The sequence below is a fragment of the Brachypodium distachyon genome, chromosome 2 (genome assembly GCF_000005505.3).
Source record: "Brachypodium distachyon strain Bd21 chromosome 2, Brachypodium_distachyon_v3.0, whole genome shotgun sequence".
NCBI classification, from domain to species: Eukaryota; Viridiplantae; Streptophyta; class Magnoliopsida; order Poales; family Poaceae; genus Brachypodium; species Brachypodium distachyon.
In genome coordinates, this window is record NC_016132.3 from 58,527,941 (window position 1) to 58,548,336 (window position 20,396).

The following is a 20,396-nucleotide window of genomic DNA, read 5'->3' on the forward strand; positions in this document are numbered from 1 at the left end:
TCTCATTTCACATGTACGATACATATTCAAACATCTTCAATAATTAAACCACTAGATCCGGGGGGAAGATCCATGTCGGCGTCTCCCACGTGGGAATTCCACGGGTCAAATCCCACTGTGCAGCCCTGCTAGTTTGGGAAATCATGCTAAATACATCACCCCTGTCGATGAAATAGATGGCATCTTCTTCGATCTCTCCACCGGCACGAACCGACTTGCAGAACGATCGACTTATGAAAAGCGCCTGGCCGCCTAGCCCACCGACCACAGGCACCCACAACCCCACCCCCGCGCTCACATCCAACTCGGAAACATCCACCTTTCGAGTGAACTCAACATGGCCTTTGGGGCATTGCAGTTGCGGCTTTACCATGAGCAGCTTCCCGCACGACTCGACGATGTACCAATTGATGATGTCGAGACCCATGGATTCGAGGGGCGACGATGTGTCTTCGTCACCGTCAACAAAATGGTGGCAGGTTTTGAGTACCATATCGCCGTCATCGTCGTCGCGATCCATGCCATCAAGAACCATATTGCCGTCCTCGTCGTCGACATTGCTCTCTTCCTCGACATCGGCACTAACGTCGTCGATGCATTCTCCATCCTCACCAACAGCCTCCAAGGAACCAACCACGTCGTCGTCGTCATGAAACGCGGCATTGATGGAGAAAAGCTCTTCCGCCCGAGTCACCCCATAGAGCCTGTCCCCAAGGAACGCGATGTCGACGATGCTTGTAAGGAGATCCGTGTGTGCCTTGTACAACCACGCGTCCTTCCCGGGCCGGCTCAGGACGATCGGGTAGCTCGGGTCGCCGGTCATGACAGCGATGACGACAACCCGATGGCCTGAAGACCGCACGAGCATCTTCCGGATTTTCATCTTCTTCTTCTTCTCCGGCACGGCGTCCATGGCGGCTCCCAGCTCGGGGAGCGGCACGGTGGTGCCCGTGAAAGGGTTGTGTAGGCAGTGCGAGCGCCTATGGGCCGCGGCCGCGGGGACGGCGTCGAGGGCGAGGATGAGCCAGCTGCCGGTGGAGCCAACGCATCTCGTCTTCTCCGGGAAGGAGACGGGGCGGCCATGGGTGGATGCCGGGAAGCATGCGTTGGCGGCCGGGAGAACGAGCCATGACGGCGGCTGTCGCGGCGGCGTGCCGTGGCTGCGCATTGCCGAGTGCAAGGATCGGCACGCGGCGCGGAGGCGGGCGCAGTCGGCGGAGGCTGGGAGGCGGGTGATGACCCAGCCGACGAGCTCCGGCGGGAGGTCGGACCACGCCGGAGCAGAAGACCACGAGGCGACCTCCATGTGAAGTTGATTATATGGTACTGAAGTTCTAATTTCTCCCTGTCTATCTAGGCAAGATCAAGATTAAGAGGTAGCGAAGCGAGAGCGAGTCCGGATCGGAAGAAAATTCCTGATCCAGTCGGAGACATCAGCCACGGAAAAGGAGTTAATTTGACCCACCCAGATAGCTTTCTTATTGACGCGTATTGTCAAGTTCCAAAATTAACACTGGAAAAAAGAGAAAATCAAATTGACACTGACGAACAAGCTGCAAGCCATCTCTTGTAACAGGCGACGATTGAGCAGTTGCTAGATCGAGATCACGGCGGGGTTGGGGGATCCTTGCCGAAGCGCATGAGGGCGTGGGTGAGCAGCATGGCGCCCCGGCGGCTCGCCTCCGCGAGGCGGCCGGCGACCGGGAGGCTCACGGTGTCCCTGTTCTTGAGCGGCTGCTTGTCCCACCAGTCCTCGTGCCTCACCACCTTCCCGTCCTCGAGGTTCAGCGTGATCAGCGACGCCAGGTCCACGGATTTGCCGAATACCCTGTAGTGCTGCTTGTTGTCGATCAGTAACTGAAACAACAACAAGAAGAAGGTATTATATCATCAGTAAGAAATGAAGAAGACGTATGTATGATGCTTGCTCGATGTTGGAGTTTATACCTCGGATTTGCCCGGCCCGGTGGCCTTCTCCTGGACCGTGTACTCGACGATTCTGGATTCAGCGAACACCTGGTGATCATGTAATACGGATCTTCAGTTAATTTATCCAACAACAGCACTAGATATGGATCGAAAGAAGATTTTAGGATGAGGTCGATGTGTGTGGTAAGAAGCACCTTGGGGAGCGTGTAGAAGGCTGATTTGATCTGCTGCACCCTGCGAATCAATCACAACCCCAAGTTGCAGTAGAAGCTAGGAAAGACAGAGGACTGAACATAGATAGAAGTAGAAGAGAGGAAGGCGGAAGCGCACCCGTGGGCGCGCATGAGCGGGTCCTCGAAGGTGGCGTGCGGCGCGTAGATGTCAAAGTCCTTGGCCGTGGCGCGAGACCCGTATCTGCAACATGTATGCTGCCACTGTTAAAGCTGGCTTTGCTTAATTAGCTGCTGACGAGGAGACCGATGAACTCACATCCAAGCAGAGCAGAGCAGATTAGGAATAGGTTGAGCAAGTGAAGCAGCAATTACATGTTGAGGAGGTGCGGCATGATGCGCTCGGCCACGCCCCCGGCCGGCTTCGTCCCCTTGGCTTCTTCCGCCATGCCCGTCGAGAACAGCCTCTCCTTCTTGGGCGCGACGGCAGCTGCAGCGAGCAGTAGCGCAGAGGAGGCCGGCGGCGGCAGCGGCAGCAGGAATCGCGCGGCGGAGGAGGCGCAGAGAGCAGGGGATGGCATGCGCAAGGAAGATCGATCGAGAGCAGAGCCGAGCCGTGAGATGGAAGAAAGAACTCGACTCTTCTTGTTCCTCCAGAAAGAGGAGGAGGAAGAAGAGACGATCGGGCGCGTGGACTAGCTCTTTGCGCGGCGGAGGAGGAAGCCACGTCGGCGCCACGCTGCACCGGCGGGCCTGGCCCAACTAAGACCAACCGAGCTCCGAGACCAGGCTTTGTATTGTATGGGCCGGGCTGGGTCGTCGTCTTCACGGGCTCCCGTCTCGGAAAACAGAGGGAGTGTTTTATTTATTTTTCTTAAAAAAAAGAAAGAAAGAAGGAAACAGAGGGAGTGTGGGGAAGGACAAGTCCACAGAATCACAAGAATCTCGTGCCAACCAGAGTTCCGGGAATCTGATGCCACTGTCAAAGAGTTGAGAGAGAGAGTATTTTCCTTTTTTTTCTTTCATAAAACCGGGCAGGAAATGTGCTTTTTGTTTAAGCAGGAAAAAAAAAACAGTCTCTCGAGCCGACGACACGAACCAAATACAGACGACCATCGGAACATGACACAAAATCTGTAGCATCACACCCGGTTCGGTTTGCGTCTCTAGAAGAAACCGCTCAATGAACTAGCCGTCACATTCAGTCCCAAAAGAGAAAGCTTGTTTCTCCAGCAGCTCTCATTTCACTGTCATCTCCCCTCGGTAAAAGAGGGTAAAAACTAAAAACCAACCACGATGTGTCCTCCGCCCGTATCGTATCGAGTTGTCCAATCCAAGAGCTGGCGTGCAAAACATACATATCCAAAACTTATCCAAACGGGTTTTGCTCTCCAATAGTATAACTCGAAGAACCCACGGTGACGTCATCGGTCGGTTTTCTCCAGCCCTGGACTCCTCCGATGAATCCAAAGCTACAGTGCAGGGGGCTCCACAGCCACAGGTCCGCCGATAAGTAAATTACAGGAAACTACCATAAATATTATGGTTAGGGTTTCAGTTAGGTACCAGTTTACGTTTTGATGACTAAAAACCATCAGATTAGACTAAACATTCTGTTGCTAGCGGATAACCCCGAAACTAACGAGCCGGATCTACTTGTCAGGCCAACATGGCGTGACAGCGTGGCCACGTTCCTCTATTCCTCCTCTTTTACGTCTTCCCTCTCCGACCAGCTCTAGCCGCTCTCTGCACGCTCCTTGCCGACAAGCCCACGCCGGTGGCAGACCAGCAGCAGAGCCGCCCCATGCCAGAGCCCACGTTTCTTTCCCGTCTTTGGCGAGCGTGTTGCTGCCCCCACATCCATGCCGCCTTCGCGTAGTTCCCTAGCGCGGAGCTTCGATCTGCCCTAGCCGATTCTTCCGCATCAGTGCCCCGCACCCTCACACTTGGTCTTGCACGATGCCGCCGCCGTCGCCTCCGCACGCGCATGGGGCCGCCGTTGTGCGGAGAATGGAAAGAATGCAGAAATAGAAAGAAGAGACGAGACAAGTCCTTGCTGGCAAGCCATGTTGTCCCGACCAATGGACCCGGCTCGTCAGTTTCGGGGTTCTTACTAGTAATCCAATGCTTAGTCTAATCCGGTGGTTTTTAGTTATCAAAACGTAAACCGGTGCCTATACGAAATACTAGGCCACTGATCTAGTTTTACTCGGCCGCCGATCAACGTGATCCAGGCTGTTGACCACACGTGGCACGCGCTCACCCGAATAAACAGATTTTTCGAAATAAAAAGACGGATGATAATAAAAGGAAAACACGCAAACTTTGCTCGTGACGACAGAGGAGAGGAGCGGAATATATTAGCAGCAGTGGAGACGAGACCAAGGCGACGGAGACCGCGACCGATTTTGTTCACACCCCATCATCTCCTCCGACGATCGATCTCGTCTCCTCGGGTCGTCCTCGTCGCCGTTATCTGTCGCCTCTGGCCCCCGGGTTTTATCAGCGTCGTTCGCGCCGCCACGGCGGCCTCGTTGGTTCCCCGTCCCCAGTCCACCCGTCCTCGTCCTCCCCGTGCGCGTGCGGGGGGGCAGCGGCGGCGATTCCCGCGATCCGGCCCCCGGAGGTGAGTACTCCCCGCCGCCCTGCTCTCTCCTCTAGCTAGTTGCCTCCGCCCCGCTCGAACCGTCTGTACCATCTGTTTGGTTACTCGAGGGCCGAGGGATGCGTGTGGTTTTTTCTGGGTTCGGCAGGCTCTCTCTCTGTCCTTCTCTCTCACGCTATGCCCGCCCCGCCGCGCTCCTCGCTCTCGCATAGAGTAATCTCAGACTCGTACTAGTTGTACTTGCGTGTGCTGTGGATGCTAAGAGACGGCCGGGCCTGGTCAAGCTCAGGCGGCGCCGTTGATGTGTTCCCTCCACAGATGGCTTTGGTTTTTCAGTTGGTTTTAAAATTAAAACACTCAAGCTTAGCGTCAGTAGTCGCCCAGGAACTTCGCTCCCCGAGAGGTCTGGGGGCAGTAAATTCGGGCTGCTGCTGCTGCTGCTACCACTACTACTTAGTCTGTACTTGGCTGGGGATTAGCCGCCGAGGTGTCCCGAATCTGCTACTACTGCGGCTAAACTCATTAATGGCGTCGCTGTTGTTGGAGGACCAGCCGATCCGTAGCTGCGAGGTCCAGAGTATGTCCACTCCCCTGACCCCTGGTAAAAGAATTTCGTAACCCTAGGTGGATCCCGCACGCAGTGACCCGGTGGTCCATTGTTTCTAGGGAGTTTTTACAGGGTGTAAAAACATGTAGTTGGTGGGGACGTAAACGGTAGGTGGGGTGGGGACTGGGGAAGGAGCCAAAACACCGCTATGTTGTTACTGCTCCCTTGCTTTCTGCTACTGGGATAAGTGTATTGTTAGCTAAGCTTTACCGGATGTTTTAGACCTTTCTTGGTTTGGTTGTCGAGTTCTCTTTACATTCTCTTGAAAACTGTCTCTGTGATGGAATTCATTAGCACTGACTGTACAAGAGTTATCTGTCGATTTTTTGCAGGTCCAAATTGGATATATTGATGCTGTATTGTGACAGGCGGCGCCCTTGCTTGGCGGCATTTGTGTCTTGTTCATCTTTAGGACTTCTGTACAGCTTTTAGCCTTCTGCTTGGAGAGGAGAATCTAGCAACAATGTCTTCTCTTCAGTTGTTGAAACTAACAGAGCAAGGCCGGAACCTTTTGTCTTCAAGAAGGTGTGCTGATCACAACACATATTTGTAAATTCGGTTAATCAATCGTATAGTTCTTGTCTTACGCTTCTTTCCATACGCTCCCAGGAAAACACTTGTAATTGTTTCTGGTGCACTACTTGCCGGTGGAACTTTAACATATGCCCAGTCATGTCGACGGAAGAAATACCGGGAAGAAAATTCTCGTGGTGACGCAAGTACACATACCAGGAATAAAGAGAGCAATGGTCAAAATGGTGTTGATGGCAAATTGGTAAAACCAAGGAAGAAGAAAAATCTATTGAAATCCTTACATTTTCTGGCTGCTATTTTACTTAAGAAGATTGGCCCGAGCGGAACAAATTACCTTCTTGGCTTGATGTTAACAGCAGTAAGTTCTACAATTTTCTCAAGTGTGCTCATTTCATTTGTTCGACCTATTGATGATGGTTTCCCAAATTCAGAGTTTGTATGGTTCTCTAGGTGCTATTCGAGAATATTAGTTGTACTTCATTCCCCAAACAAGTTTTGATTATTTATTGCATTTCTCACTCGAAGTCCTTTACCTTTTGTACTAGACTAGATTTTATGTTTGTGGTAACTTACTGGGTTGCCGAGTTGATTGCTGACTAGTTATGATAAGCTGTATCAGAGTTTGATCATTAAGGAGCTTATCTGTATAATCAATGTGATAGTGATACCATATCCAGGCTTGTCCAACTACATGTACATCTTTCTAACCAATTATTAATTTTCTACAGGTGATACGTACAGCCATCGGCCACAGATTAGCAAAAGTTCAAGGGTATTTGTTCAGATCTGCGTTTCTTCGGCGTGTTCCGACCTTCATGCGCCTAATTATTGAAAATCTTCTTTTATGCTTCCTTCAGTCCACAGTATATCAGACCTCAAAGTACTTGACAGGATCTTTAGGCTTGCGCTTCAAGAAAATTTTGACAGATCTCATCCATGCTGATTACTTTGAGGTATATTGGGTTTTAAAGTTGAAAATTCCTTACTGTTTGCACCTTACATTCCATATGTGATGTAGCATCATATGTTTAATATTTTTATGGGCCATGATGCCTGGTCATACTGATGTTCTGGAATTTACTGAGGCTATCGAACCACTCACTTCATCCATAGAGTTAAGTGAAGTCACTTATGTTGCTGCAATGTACAGAAAATTTGAAATGCAGGTTATATGTACTCATCATCTGCTGTTCATTATTCTTATTCTAGAGCTTATTATGTGAAATTTCGATGACTTAATTAGATCCTGTCTGGTACTTTCAGAGGGAACATTAGCCAATAGTTTGGCGAATTGCTTGACTTTTCCTGGTTTGAACCACATATTTACTGTAAATTTTCATTAACACTTTCCCACTTTTGTCCAGAATATGGTTTACTACAAGATCTCACATGTAGATCATCGGATCTCAAACCCAGAGCAAAGGATTGCTAGTGATATTCCAAAGTTCTGCTCAGAACTAAGTGAACTCGTACAGGATGATCTGATTGCAGTTGCAGATGGGTTAATATACATCTGGCGCCTCTGCTCTTATGCAAGTCCAAAATATGTCCTCTGGATTCTGGTAAAAATTTATTCTATATAAAGGACTATTACCGTGTTACCTTCTTGATTTCTAGTATGATTTCAAAATTCTCGTATGGTAAAGTAAAATATGCTCCTGTAGTCTGAGGAAACTATGCGCCTTAATGTTTGTGTACCCTGTATTAGTATTATGATTTTATGATAACTACTCTGCTCCTTATAATTAGACACATTCTTAATAAGTTATTTCTTCCAGGCGTATGTACTTGGTGCTGGTGGTACAATTAGAAAATTTTCTCCTTCTTTTGGAAAGTTGAAATCCACAGAACAACAGTTAGAAGGAGAGTATCGGCAGGTTCATTCACGATTGAGAACCCATGCCGAGAGTGTGGCATTTTATGGTGGTGAGAACAGAGAAGCATCACACATCATGCAGCGGTTCCAGGCTCTTGTGCGGCACTTGAATGTTGTTCTTCATGAGAACTGGTGGTTTGGCATGATTCAAGATTTTCTTCTGAAGTATCTTGGTGCCACTGTGGGAGTCATCTTGATTGTTGAACCTTTCTTTGCGGGAAATCTTAAACCGGATACATCTACTTTAGGACGGGCAGAGATGTTGAGCAATCTTCGATATCACACAAGTGTGATAATATCATTATTTCAGTCTCTTGGTACCCTTTCTATCAGTTCAAGGCGTTTAAATCTTCTCAGGTAAATGCACCATCCTTGTGCTAAATGCTTTCACTAGTACAGTAGTGGATAGGATATGTCATGTAGACAGTTAATGAAATATTAAAATTTATCTTTTTGTCAAGTTGATAGATGTAAATTACTGTTGCTCCATATACTTATTAACGATATACTATTCGCTTGTAAATGTCATGGCTTCGATCGAAGATTGATGATCACAATATTTTATTATCCTTGTGATGTCATCTGACTAAAATTTTCCGAGAAAGTTTCTTCTATTTAATGGAATGGTATCATCTCAAGATTTATCTGACATGCTTCATTAATAAGAATCTCTCTGGTTCTCTGCTATCCATGATTGGCCCCTAGGCTCCTTTTAAGTAGTTGGCTGGAATTGTATCCAAAAGTATTTACTTCTGGCTTCTAAGAATTGTATTGGTAATTCGTGGTTCTATTTCACCATACTGTTGAAAATTATGCAATTTCAGGTTGTGTATTCTGTTCAATTAGACGTTGAGTTCTGTCCTGCTTGGAGGATTGCTGCATGCATTTCTTGTATATATGGGTTTGAACTTTTGTTTGATATGTATCTTATGCTGATACACTTTCTGCTCTGATTGACAGTGGCTATGCAGACCGTATCCATGAGTTACTGGAAGTTTCACGTGATCTATCTGGGGTTCGTGATAGATCAATTAGTCAAAATTCTTCTGTCAGAAACTATATTAGTGAGGCAAACTATATTGAATTTTCAGGTGTTAAGGTAATTATGATGGTGGGAGTATTTTGCTGATTCTTTTATCTGTTTGTACCAATATATAAATAAATGATTGGTTACAGGTGGTTACACCCTCTGGGAATGTCTTGGTTGATGATTTAACTCTTCGGGTTGAATCGGGTTCTAATCTTTTGATCACTGGTAATCCTCCCTATAAAACTTTTGTTCCTCAAACTTTGATTCTGTGTTTGAGTTACACCAAATTCTTAGTCATGGCTGTAATGAAAATTGAATTGATCAAATGTTTACACCTCAAGTAGAAGAAGAAATGAGCGTAATATGATTGTTCCTTCATCCTAAATGCTGTCTATACGCCTCCATTGTTTATTGGAAGGCTGTAGTTTAAAGTAGGACTTGTTAACTTGGTAGGTAACATCTGAAGTAGAGATCCCATTATATTTATATGTATGTCTGATTTTATATTTATGGAAGTTGCAGTCGTGGAAGATTAACCTTGTGGTGTGTCTGCTATTATTTCAGGCCCCAACGGTAGTGGAAAAAGTTCCCTTTTCCGCGTTCTTGGGGGTCTGTGGCCACTTGTGTCTGGCCACATTGTCAAACCTGGTGTTGGTTCTAATCTTAACAAGGAAATCTTCTACGTCCCACAGCGACCATATACGGCTGTCGGAACACTTCGCGACCAGCTAATCTATCCACTTACGGCAGATCAGGAAACTGAACCACTAAGTTACAGTGGTATGGTGGATCTTCTAAAGAATGTAATCACACTCAAACCAATACACTGGCCTTTTCATCTACGCTCCATTCATTTTATTGTGTACTTTATTTCTCCCAAACAAGTAATTTCCATAAGATCCTTAGTTTTATTAGGCCTTTTTCTTTTGCAGGTTGATCTAGAATACTTGCTAGAACGCTACCCTCTCGATAAGGAAGTTAACTGGGGTGATGAATTGTCTCTTGGTGAGCAACAAAGATTGGGAATGGCCAGATTGTTCTACCATAAGCCAAAGTTTGCCATCCTGGATGAGTGTACTAGTGCTGTGACAACTGATATGGAAGAACGTTTCTGCAATAGGGTTCGAGCAATGGGCACATCGTGCATAACAATATCTCATCGTCCAGCATTAGTTGCATTTCATGATATTGTTTTGTCCTTGGATGGTGAAGGAGGGTGGAAAGTTCAAGATAACAGGTATCATGATCTTTTTCCCTTTTTAATCTGTTTAAGTTCTGTTCCAAAAAGGTTGAGTTTTTTGTTCCTCTTCTTTTTGCAGAAATGGCTCCTTCCTTCCTACTGAATCAGAGTTTGATGTATTGAAGTCATCAGAAACTGATCGTAAATCTGATGCACTTGCTGTTCAAAGGGCTTTTAGGGCCAATACAAAGGTTGTTATGACCTCATATTGTCTGGTCTGCTAGCACTGGTCTTCGATGTGACACTCTTTAACATATTTTTATTTATCAGGACAATGCTTTTTCCGGTTCGAAGGAACATTCTTATTCAACACAGGTCATAGCTACTTCCCCCAATATGGAAATAGAACCCACAGAACAACCGCGTCTGATCCCACAGTTACAGTGCTCACCAAGACCTTTGCCTGTCAGAGCAGCTGCTATGTCTAAAATATTGGTAGACATCTACATTCCCTAATCGATTATTGATTTTTCGATTCTTTTTTCTTAGTTGAACTATTCCTTCAGTTGACATTGCTCCTTAGTTCTCATAATTCAGTGACTTCTTCTACTGAAACTATTATTACATCTGGAGACCTTGAAACTAAAAACTTGAGTCAAATCAGTGGCCCAGTGAAAACCTACAGCAGGTACATCTGTGGGCCTTGTAAGCTTCTAATCGCAATGGTTCTTGAATATTTGACAGGTTCCTAAAATAATTGATAAGCAAGGGGGACAATTGCTTGCAGTGGCACTACTTGTGCTTTCTCGAACTTGGATATCAGATCGTATAGCTTCGCTCAATGGTTGGCCCTTTGTGTGTCTTTATTACAAGAACTATATAAATCTTAACTACTAGTGTACCAATTTTCCAACATGTTGCACATCTTGGCAGGGACTAGTGTTAAGTATGTCCTGGAGCAGGACAAGGCTGCCTTCCTTCGGTTGATTGGAGTCAGTGTTATGCAAAGTGCTGCAAATTCAATTGTAGCACCGTCATTGAGGTAAATTTTTGTTCTACGAATTTGGAGTCTGTTTATGTAGTTCCCAGGAAACTTTGATTAGTGCTTGTCACAGCATTTGTTTTGTGAAGCATCCACAGTTTTTTATACACACCTTTCATTGAGCAATGGTATTATGTTTTATCTGAAGCATTCATGCATGTTACCTTATGAGGTATTTGGCACAAGCATCAAACTACTATTTTCCCACTCATAAATTTACAATTTGTACATTGGCAGCTTGTTTTGCACAATCGTCTTCATGGCCTGATTAAGTATTTGCTTACAGAAACCTTACTTCAAGGATAGCTCTTGGATGGCGAATTCGCATGACCAACCATCTACTTGCGTATTACTTGAAAAGAAATGCTTTTTACAAGGTACCCCCAATTGAATGTAAAATTTATTTGACATTTCGTTACACTCTGTACCAGTGTTTTACCCTTGAACTGTTGCGCCACTATTATTCTGTCATTATGATTTCTTTTTGCATAAAAAGCTAAGAAGTTGACCTTTTTTCCAGGTATTTAACATGTCAGGCATGAATATTGATGCAGACCAAAGAATAACACGTGACGTGGAGAAGTTGACCAATGATCTTGCCGGCTTAGTTACTGGAATGGTGAAACCACTAGTTGACATTCTCTGGTGAGTTTTCCGTGGCACCAAATGTTGCCTAGTTGGTATTTGATTAATCAGGTTTTCATAGATAAGCTACTATTATTCTCCAGGTTTACATGGAGAATGAAGCTTTTGTCTGGGAGAAGAGGAGTTGCTATTTTGTATGCATACATGTTGCTAGGGCTTGGTTTTCTAAGAGCCGTTTCGCCTGACTTCGGTGATCTTGCAAACCAAGAACAAGAACTTGAAGGTTCCTTCAGGTCAGTGATATACGTTGTTGGGTATTGGCAAATTTGACCTCCTCATAATTTGAAGAACTCCCAATGTTGACCTTGTAATCTTTGTATAAGGTTCATGCACTCAAGACTGCGGACACATGCCGAGTCAATTGCTTTCTTTGGTGGTGGGTCAAGGGAAAGAGCTGTAAGTTCTTCATGCCACACAAATGCTCCTTTGTATAAATTCATGCATTTCTGTATTGTAATTCTTGTGAAGAGTATGTTCTTTTTGCTATTTCTGGTTCTACCTTTGGACCACTATTCCCCATTTCAATCAGAATGCTAAAGATGGAGTTATGCATATGTAGTTAAATCACAAATACACATTTTGCTGATAATAAAAATAGATTAAAAGTTTATAACTTAATCTACATATCTGGTATATGATCTGTTGGAAAACTTATACGCCCTCACATCGTGATTCTTTTCTCATAAATCAGATGGTTGAAGCTAGATTCACAACACTGCTTAACCACTCGAAGGTTCTTTTGAGAAAAAAATGGCTTTATGGCATTTTTGATGATTTCGTGACGAAGCAGCTGCCTCACAATGTGACATGGGGACTGAGTATGTTATATGCTTTGGAACACAAGGGGGACAGAGCTTTGACTTCAACTCAAGGTTAATAAATCTTGAAAATACATCCATTTTTCAAGCGATAGTCTTTCGTATAGAACTTTACAGTATGTTCTCGTTCGAAATTGCAGGAGAGTTAGCACATGCGCTGCGGTTCTTGGCGTCTGTTGTGTCACAAAGCTTTATAGCTTTTGGTGACATTCTGGAGTTGCATAAAAAATTCCTTGAACTTTCTGGTGGTATCAATAGGATCTTTGAACTCGAGGAGCTTCTACATGCATCCCAAAGCAGTAAGTTTCTATTCACTGCAAACTATAGTGCCAGTTGTACGCCCCACAGCATATGAGTCAGAAGTAATTAACATTTGCTCAATCATTGGGAAATCTGCCACAGCTCTTCAGCTGAAAAATTATGGTGCTGGTTTCCCATAAGAGTTCAACTTATATTTGAACTTTCTACACCTATGTAAAGTCACAAGTGTCATGATTGTGGGGATAAACGTATTCAAAAGCACTGTCGACCTAGAATTTCTAGAGACTGCAAAGATAGTCAGTTTTAGCTGGATTGCTGGTTAGCGCATATTCTTCAGTGCAACATCTTGGATCCTCTGAACTATTAACTGTACATAACAACTGGCTAAAAAGTACTACCATTATTGATTTTAGGAACCCTGGTACCCATATAATATTGTTGACCACCTTGACCAAAGCTGGGAATTTGCTAATCTTCTGAATTATTAAATGTTCGCATAGTTGATGGAGTCACCAAAGTTCAAGTTCGAGCTTTTGTTATCTTGATTCTGTGATTAGCACCTGGATATGATACTGTTTGTTTTTTCTAGATGCTGCCATGCCCTCGAATGCTAGCAGTGTGGCATCTGAAGAAATTATTTCATTCCGGGATGTGGATATTGTGACGCCATCGCAAAAGCTATTGGCTAGCCAATTGTCTTGTGATGTATCTCAAGGAAAAAGTCTTCTTGTGACTGGTATGACATCTGGCAGGTTCTGCTTGACTTTGTTTTTAACATCATTGTAACACTGTTTTTGTAATATCTATGATCTTGTCTTTTGAAGGTCCAAATGGCAGTGGCAAAAGTTCCATTTTTAGGGTGCTCCGAGGTTTGTGGCCCATAGCTTCTGGAAGACTTGCCATGCCTTCTGAAGGGATATTCCATGTTTCTCAGCGTCCATATACTTGTCTTGGAACCTTGAGGGATCAGATCATATATCCCCTCTCTCGCGAGGAGGCAGAGTTGAAGATGGTTTCGTTGGTCAAAACAAGTAAGTGCCACCTACTCTGCAAAGGCAAACATCTAGCTATTCTGTATATTTAACCTACGGATGTAAATTTGTAAAACCTCCTCTAGTAAATTGGAAGGATACGCCAATTTTTTATTTGTTTTTGAAGCTTTAACGTGAAGTTGCTTCTGCTAGTTAATGGGATTTGTAGCAATCTTTTTTAGTATGTTGACCTTATTCAGTATTGCTATGAGCAGGGTTTATATTGATCCGTAGTGACATGACACTATAAAACTTGGTGATGTAGGTGACAGGTTTACCACTTCCGGGTCGCTGGATGATCACCTAAAGACAATTCTAGAGAATGTTCGCTTGGTCTATCTTCTCGAAAGAGAAGGTTGGGATGCTACTCCTAATTGGGAAGATATTTTATCCTTGGGAGAACAGCAGAGACTGGGCATGGTCAGTGGTTAAGACTTGCAGTTTGTTTCAACCAAACCTCTATACCTTTGTGTTAAGTGTTTACCAAATTGTCTATTAATTGGGAATAACTGACTTCTTTCCAGGCTCGCTTGTTCTTCCACTGCCCTAAATTTGGTATCCTTGATGAGTGCACCAAGTATGTGTTGTACAGCAGTATTTTGTTCTTCCATTTCCATTTTTTTTATCAATTAGTGTGCAGGGCTTAAAAGCATATACTCTCTGCAGTGCTACAAGTGTCGACGTCGAGGAGCATTTGTACAGACTGGCGACTGACATGGGTATAACTGTGGTCACCTCCTCACAAGTAAGTACTGTAGTCGTCAATTTATCCTGAATCTCTGGAAGTTGGGAACGGGGTCGGATCTCCATGTCCGGGGAATTTCGTTTCTAGTTCCTTTGTTTTAGCCCCTTGCTGTTGCATCTTCCCTGGATGTGTAATGTGTGTCGCTGAAGCCTTCCCTCTGTCTTCTTATTCTACAGAGGCCTGCTTTGATACCCTTCCATTCATCAGAACTGAAACTCATCGACGGCGAAGGGAAGTGGGAGCTATGTGCAATCAACCAGTAGCGCTGCCCTCAACCTCAATTTTGGATCAGCTTTTAGTTACTCTCAGCTGTATACTGACTTACAGTATGATAGTCTTTAGTTACAAAGCCAGGGAGGCGAGGCCAAATATGGGATAGAGCGAAACAATATATACACAAGTTGTAGAAGGGAAATTTTAGCATCGTACATAATCTATCTTTGCTGTTCCCATACAGAATATACGCAATGAGATGATGAAGTTTGCCATCGAAATCGAATGGTGGCATGTTGCAGTTATTGTTATTGATTGTATAAACACGGGCGCGAAGTGCGCCCTCCCTTTGTAAATGACAACTGACAGAAATAGTATATCTTGGTGATGCCTTCGCCTTTCACCGCGTTTGTTCTATGTTGACGAGTCACCTTAGCCTGACTTTATACATGAAATGGATTTGAAATGGTTTTCATAGTTTGTACGTTCACCGCGTTTGTTCATGAGGGAGTATTATAAGGGCAACTGTTGCTACTAGTATTGCATTTTTCTCCTTTGCAACGGAATGCCAAATTCGGCAAAATTTGCCTGTATGTATCTATATTTCGCAGCAACTTCACCTGTTTCTTCGGACATTTTGGCAAAATTTCAAAACTCAATTTCGAACTATCAGGCACTTTTGCTCTGCCTTTTTTTTTTCTTGCCGCTGTTCTCCCGTTACACGCATGCGCTCATTTTGCAGCCATGAGAGTGTTAAAAGCTCAAAAGAGCGAGGAACGCTGCAGAAATCTCATTTTTCATAAATGCTTTTCCTGTATCCTTTGACATTTCGGCAAAATTTGAAAATTCCAAGCACAGACTCGAACTATCAGTCAGTCAGGCACTTGCATGCGTTTGGATCACTGTTGTTCTTCCGCTGTGCTCTAAGCACTACATACATACATTGGCGAGAGAGAGAGAGAGAGAGAGAGAGAGCCTAGGAAGAGGTTTGCTGGGAGAGGAGGACGAGGAGGCCCTGGGGGCCGACGAGGATCTCGCTGAGGAAGCTGACGAGGCCGAACCAGACGACGGGGGTGACGTCGACGCCGCCGAGCGGCGGGATGACCCGCCTGGTGGCCGCCAGGATGGGCTCCGTCGGCGCGTACGCCACCACGTACGGGAACTTCCCCACGGGGAGCCGCGGGTACCACGACATCACGATCCGCGCGATGAACAGGAACCCTAGCCCCGACAGCGCCGGCCCCGCCACCGCGATCGCCGCCTTCGCCGCCGCCACCTGGTCCAGCTCCCCCACCACCACCATCGCCGTCGCCGCCGCCGCTGATGTCGCTGCACCGTGGGCTGTGCTGCCGCTGCTGCTCATGGCCGTCGCCGCCATGGCGGCGGCGCCCAACAGCGCGTGGCTCTGAGCTCCTCTCGGCTTGCTCGATGCGTCGCCGCCGCGGAGTCTTCCTCCTTCCTTGCCGGCGCCGGCGACGATGGAGCTCCTCGGCGGCGATCTCCCCCTCGTTCGGCTCGTCCGGGAGAAGAGCAGCGAAGGCTTGGGCGCGACGAGCATGGAGGCTGCTGCTTCCATGAGAGAGGCGCAAGGGCAGCAGCAAGCAATTTCTGTGGCCTTCCTTTTCTCCTTGTTGTCTGTCTTCAGTATTCATCAGAGGATAAGGCGAAGAAGACGAGAAGAGCCGGGAATGTTTTTTCTCTCCTGGGTTGGGCTGTTTCTTTCTACTGGGCCTCCAGTTGACGGGCTACAAAGCCCAGTTATTAAGTCCAGTCAAATGTGTAAAACCCTATGGCCCAGAAAGAACAGACCGAGCAGAACTATTCCCTTCTCCACGGCAGCCGCTGCCTGCTGCCTGCTGCTGCTGCTTCCCTCCTCCCCGCCGGCGGCGTCCCCTATTCCCCTGTTCCTCGCATCTCGCGGCGGCGCGGCGATGCTACGGCTGCGCTCCTCCGCTCGCTTGCTCAGGAAGGTGGGCCCCCCGCGCTGTTTTTTTCTTCTTCTGCAGTTCAGTCGCCGTGCTGTTTGTCTCAGTCTCATCACGGGTGCGCGTGGATTGCAGCTATGCGAGGCCTCGTCGTCGCGGGGGGCGCACGGGCGGTCGCGCGAGGTGCAAGGGGCAACGCCGCCGGTGACGAGGTGGCTCTCCGGCGCCGCCGCCGCCGCGCGCTCGACCTCGCTGCTGCGGCCTCTGCCGGGGCTGGAGCTCCCGCCGAGCCTCCCCGACCAGCTCCACCGCCTCCCCACCCGCGTCACCACGCTCCCCAACGGCGTCCGCGTCGCCTCCGAGGACATCCCGGTGCTTAAACTAACTTTCCCTCTCCTTCTTCTGATGATGATTATGATAATGGCGATGAGTTCATGGCGTCGTCTTCTGCCCCGTTGTTCTGACGTGCTCTGAGGGTGGCGCAGGGGCCGTCGGCGTGCGTGGGGGTGTTCGTGGCGTCCGGGTCGATCCATGAGGCGGGGGAGACGACCGGCGTGACGCACTTGCTGGAGAAGCTGGCGTTCAAGGACACGGCGCACCGGAGCCACCTGCAGATCGTGCAGGAGGTGGAGGCCACAGGGGGCAACATTGGCGCGTCCGCGTCGAGGGAGCAGATGGTGTACAGCTACGACACACTCAAGGCCTACATCCCGCAGGCCGTCGAGGTGCTCCTCGACTGTGTCCGCAACCCGCTCTTCCTCCAGGACGAAGTCGACCGGCAGGTGATGGATTTCACGGATAATGTACAGTCTGTCTAGCTAAATAACAAGGTTAAGTGCACTGATTCTGGTGATTTGCTGTGTTGCTTGTCAGCTGGCCCTTGCTCGAGAAGAAGTGCAGGAGGTGCAGAAGAACCCTGAGAAGCTTCTCCAGGAAGCACTTAACCTTGTTGGATACAAGGGTGCTTTCGCAAACCCGCTAGTAGCTCCTGAGGAGGCTCTTGAGAGAATCAATGGCGATATTATTCAAAAGTTCTATCATGTAATGCTTCTGACATTTGAGTTTTACATTCCTGATGTACATGGCTTGCTGCTTGGCTGCTCATATTTACATTGTTTTTTTTTTGGTAAAATGACCACGTGCAAAAAGCGTTATATCAATATGCCGGTAAGCGTGGAGATCTTGTATACTGTTGTTCTGCTTCATAGGCATTTTCTCAGTATAATGTGGATGTAGCCTCGATGGGTTCTTGCAATACCTTTTATGGTGCAGGGTTGCTTTTCTCTACAATTCAATCAAGCCATTTTGTTAAAAAAATTGAAATGTTGCTATTTCTATAACAGGAAAACTACACTGCTGATCGTTTGGTTCTAGCAGCGTCAGGCGTTGATCATCAACACTTGTTAGACGTTGCAGAACCTTTGTTGTCTGATTGGCACAAGGGGTCCCCTATGGAGAGACCAAAATCAACGTATACAGGTGGTGATTTCAGGCACACAGCAGAATCAGATGTAATATACTTCGTAATCAATGGTCGGTTTTGAGTTTTGAGGTTCCCTGTTGTTCTAGGTTGAAATTTTTGCTTGTCTCTCTGCCTACAGATGACACATGTTGCATTGGCTTTTGAAGTTCCAGGAGGCTGGCTTGAAGAGAGAAATGCTACAATTATGACAGTCATACAGGTAGGTTATGGTTGGGTATTTGATAGTAATGATCTGGTGTTCATTGACATCTGCATTTTCACTTCCTAACCATTCATGCCTGAATGTTCATACTCAACAATGATATTTTGAAGACCTTGATGGGTGGTGGTGGCTCATTCTCCTCTGGTGGTCCTGGAAAAGGGATGCATTCACGGCTCTGTAAGTCATGAGGTCACTGTAATTGTTCAATCCTAGTATGGAACTGTAATTAGATAGTGGTCGTTTTTAGTAACCATTGTGATCGTTTTAGTAACTGTTCTTACATTTCAGAGTTGTGCTGGTGGCTCATTGCCTACTTTATTGCTTGCAATCTTAGTTATTCTGCTTTGAAGGGTGAAACCATTAAAGTTTTCTGGAAAAGTCTAAGTTGAACTGTTATTTCTTTGCAGATCTGCGAGTCCTAACTAAATATCACGCAGTCCAAGCATTTTCAGCATTTAGTAATGTATATGACGACAGTGGCCTCTTTGGTATCTACTTGACAACGGTTAGCTGATCTTTCCACATCATCTTATGGTCTTAAATATTGCTTTCGCACATGTTGATGTTTTAACCTTAATTGTAACTTTACCATTTTATCATATTCTGTAATTATGACTTTCTAGTGCAAAACTAAAGTTGTAATGATATTTCTACATCAAGGCCTTCCTTACATCTATGGTTATTATCATGTTAGTATGCCTGCTTAGATGACTTCCACTTTCTGATGACTTCCTGCTGGTGGCATGATGGCAAAACAGAGCCAATATAAAGAAGAATAAACTTAAATGTGCAGAAGTGAATCAATGTATCAACACAGTTACATGATGATCGCATGTTTCTGGCAAAGTCTGCTTGTTCTTGCTATCCTGTAGCAGAACTATTCTACAAATACGTATCCCATGTCATGAACAGTTAATTCTAACTTGAATAAAAATTAACAGTGGTTTCAGTTTTAATATAGCTGGCTTTGGCTTTTCTTTTTTCGCCATGGAATTTAATATGGTTTCTTGTCCTTTTTAAATTAGTCCAGCCACCAGATTTTGTTGGAAAGGCCGTTGAGGTCGCAATGCAGGAGTTGATTGCTATTGCAACGCCTGGAAAAGGTACAGGTCATTCCCTAGGTAAAACTGCCTGAGGATTCACTGAAGCTGCATGTTCTAAAACATGATTTCATTTGCATGTACTCAGTTACGGAGGTTGAACTGACACGTGCGAAGAACTCAACGATTTCATCCGTGTTAATGAATCTTGAATCCAGGGTAATTTTGGATCCACACCCCAATCCCTTGTTTCTTGTCAGTTGTCCTGTATATTTAATAAGATTTGATATCCCTGTGTTAACTTTGCACTGCAGGTAATTGTGGCAGAAGACATAGGGAGGCAGCTTTTGACTTATGGTTGCAGGCAAGTATCTTTGTCAGTTCGAACCATATTTCACAAACCTATCACATTAAATTATTGATCCCTTGTATTCTTTCTTGGTGGTAACAGAAAGCCTATTGATCATTTTCTTCAATGGATGGATGAAATTACCCTAGACGATGTTACAGCGTTTGCCCAGAAGATGTTATCTTCGCAACCCACAATGGCTAGCTGGGGAGACGGTATGCTTCTTAATTTCCCATAGGTTTGAAATAATTGTGGATAATACAAAACTTAATGGGCAGCTAATGAATTAATGTCAATTCCTTGCCTCGCCCCTTCTGCAGTTAATGAAGTTCCTCCATATGAATTCGTTAGCAAGCGGTTCCAAATGTTCCGGTAGCACCCTGACACAAAGAACTCCGGTGGACACCAAGACGTGCCGCTCTCCTCAATTTCAGTTGTCCCTGTATTTAGGGCGCTGTGCTAGACTTCTTTCTTTTTTTATTCCTTAGGTTAGATTCTTAGCAGCTAAGTTCAAACAGCATATGCAAATGAACTGTTCAAGGTAGACAGAAACACAATTTTTCAAATTTTATATGCAAATTTTGCCTGCTGGTCCAGATTTGTTGTTCCCTTGCCATGTTTTTTGATTCAGTCACACGTTATTTGTTTGACCTCAACTTCTGGTCGTCCTTATTCTGCTGGTAATTGCTGCGTTGCTAACTAGAAGGTTCA

At 45.8% G+C, this 20,396-nt stretch overlaps 2 protein-coding genes across 3 annotated transcripts; one reads left to right on the forward strand and one right to left on the reverse strand.

The window, feature by feature from the left end:
• Window positions 1–1,451: 1,451 nt before the first annotated feature.
• On the reverse strand, window positions 1,452–2,801 carry LOC100835017. 2 transcript variants are annotated; one of them, XM_003567466.4, is made up of 5 exons: window positions 2,475–2,801; window positions 2,260–2,343; window positions 2,124–2,163; window positions 1,948–2,016; window positions 1,452–1,857 (listed from the first exon to the last, which is right to left on the reverse strand). In XM_003567466.4, the coding sequence occupies exons 1-5, from the start codon at window positions 2,678–2,680 to the stop codon at window positions 1,606–1,608; spliced, it is 651 nt and encodes a 216-aa protein (XP_003567514.2). In that variant the 5' UTR covers window positions 2,681–2,801; the 3' UTR covers window positions 1,452–1,605. The 2 variants fall into 2 exon arrangements, with proteins under 2 accessions (XP_003567514.2, XP_010232855.1); XM_010234553.3 differs by having other exon boundaries at window positions 2,419–2,801.
• A 1,786-nt stretch (window positions 2,802–4,587) lies between these two features.
• On the forward strand, window positions 4,588–20,292 carry LOC100828676 (ABC transporter D family member 1). Its single transcript, XM_024458886.1, has 39 exons — window positions 4,588–4,725; window positions 5,644–5,836; window positions 5,921–6,203; window positions 6,574–6,798; window positions 7,210–7,407; window positions 7,624–8,078; window positions 8,682–8,820; window positions 8,898–8,976; window positions 9,316–9,554; window positions 9,684–9,988; window positions 10,071–10,182; window positions 10,262–10,426; window positions 10,676–10,775; window positions 10,865–10,973; window positions 11,260–11,350; window positions 11,494–11,618; window positions 11,702–11,851; window positions 11,942–12,014; window positions 12,310–12,490; window positions 12,577–12,735; window positions 13,287–13,433; window positions 13,522–13,728; window positions 13,994–14,148; window positions 14,253–14,305; window positions 14,395–14,473; window positions 14,650–14,735; window positions 16,101–16,656; window positions 16,747–16,983; window positions 17,097–17,393; window positions 17,485–17,652; window positions 17,955–18,122; window positions 18,213–18,293; window positions 18,407–18,473; window positions 18,704–18,801; window positions 19,327–19,399; window positions 19,485–19,555; window positions 19,651–19,700; window positions 19,788–19,900; window positions 20,006–20,292. The coding sequence occupies exons 2-39, from the start codon at window positions 5,775–5,777 to the stop codon at window positions 20,059–20,061; spliced, it is 6,012 nt and encodes a 2,003-aa protein (XP_024314654.1). The 5' UTR covers window positions 4,588–4,725; window positions 5,644–5,774; the 3' UTR covers window positions 20,062–20,292.
• The last annotated feature ends 104 nt before the right edge of the window (window positions 20,293–20,396 follow it).

What these genes read in the sequence shown, in the direction of transcription:
- LOC100835017 (XM_003567466.4), bottom strand. Translation starts at nt 2,680, where the DNA reads ATGCCATCCCCTGCTCTCTGCGCCTCCTCCGCCGCGCGATTCCTGCTG. An exon ending in CCGCTCATGCGCGCCCACGG is followed by an intron (nt 2,164 to 2,259) that starts GTGCGCTTCCGC and finishes ATTGATTCGCAG; the next exon opens with GGTGCAGCAGATCAAATCAG. An exon ending in CCTTCTACACGCTCCCCAAG is followed by an intron (nt 2,017 to 2,123) that starts GTGCTTCTTACC and finishes CATGATCACCAG; the next exon opens with GTGTTCGCTGAATCCAGAAT.
- LOC100828676 (XM_024458886.1), top strand. Translation starts at nt 5,775, where the DNA reads ATGTCTTCTCTTCAGTTGTTGAAACTAACAGAGCAAGGCCGGAACCTT. An exon ending in CTGCTATGTCTAAAATATTG is followed by an intron (nt 10,427 to 10,675) that starts GTAGACATCTAC and finishes AATATTTGACAG; the next exon opens with GTTCCTAAAATAATTGATAA. An exon ending in CCGCTCGCTTGCTCAGGAAG is followed by an intron (nt 16,657 to 16,746) that starts GTGGGCCCCCCG and finishes CGTGGATTGCAG; the next exon opens with CTATGCGAGGCCTCGTCGTC.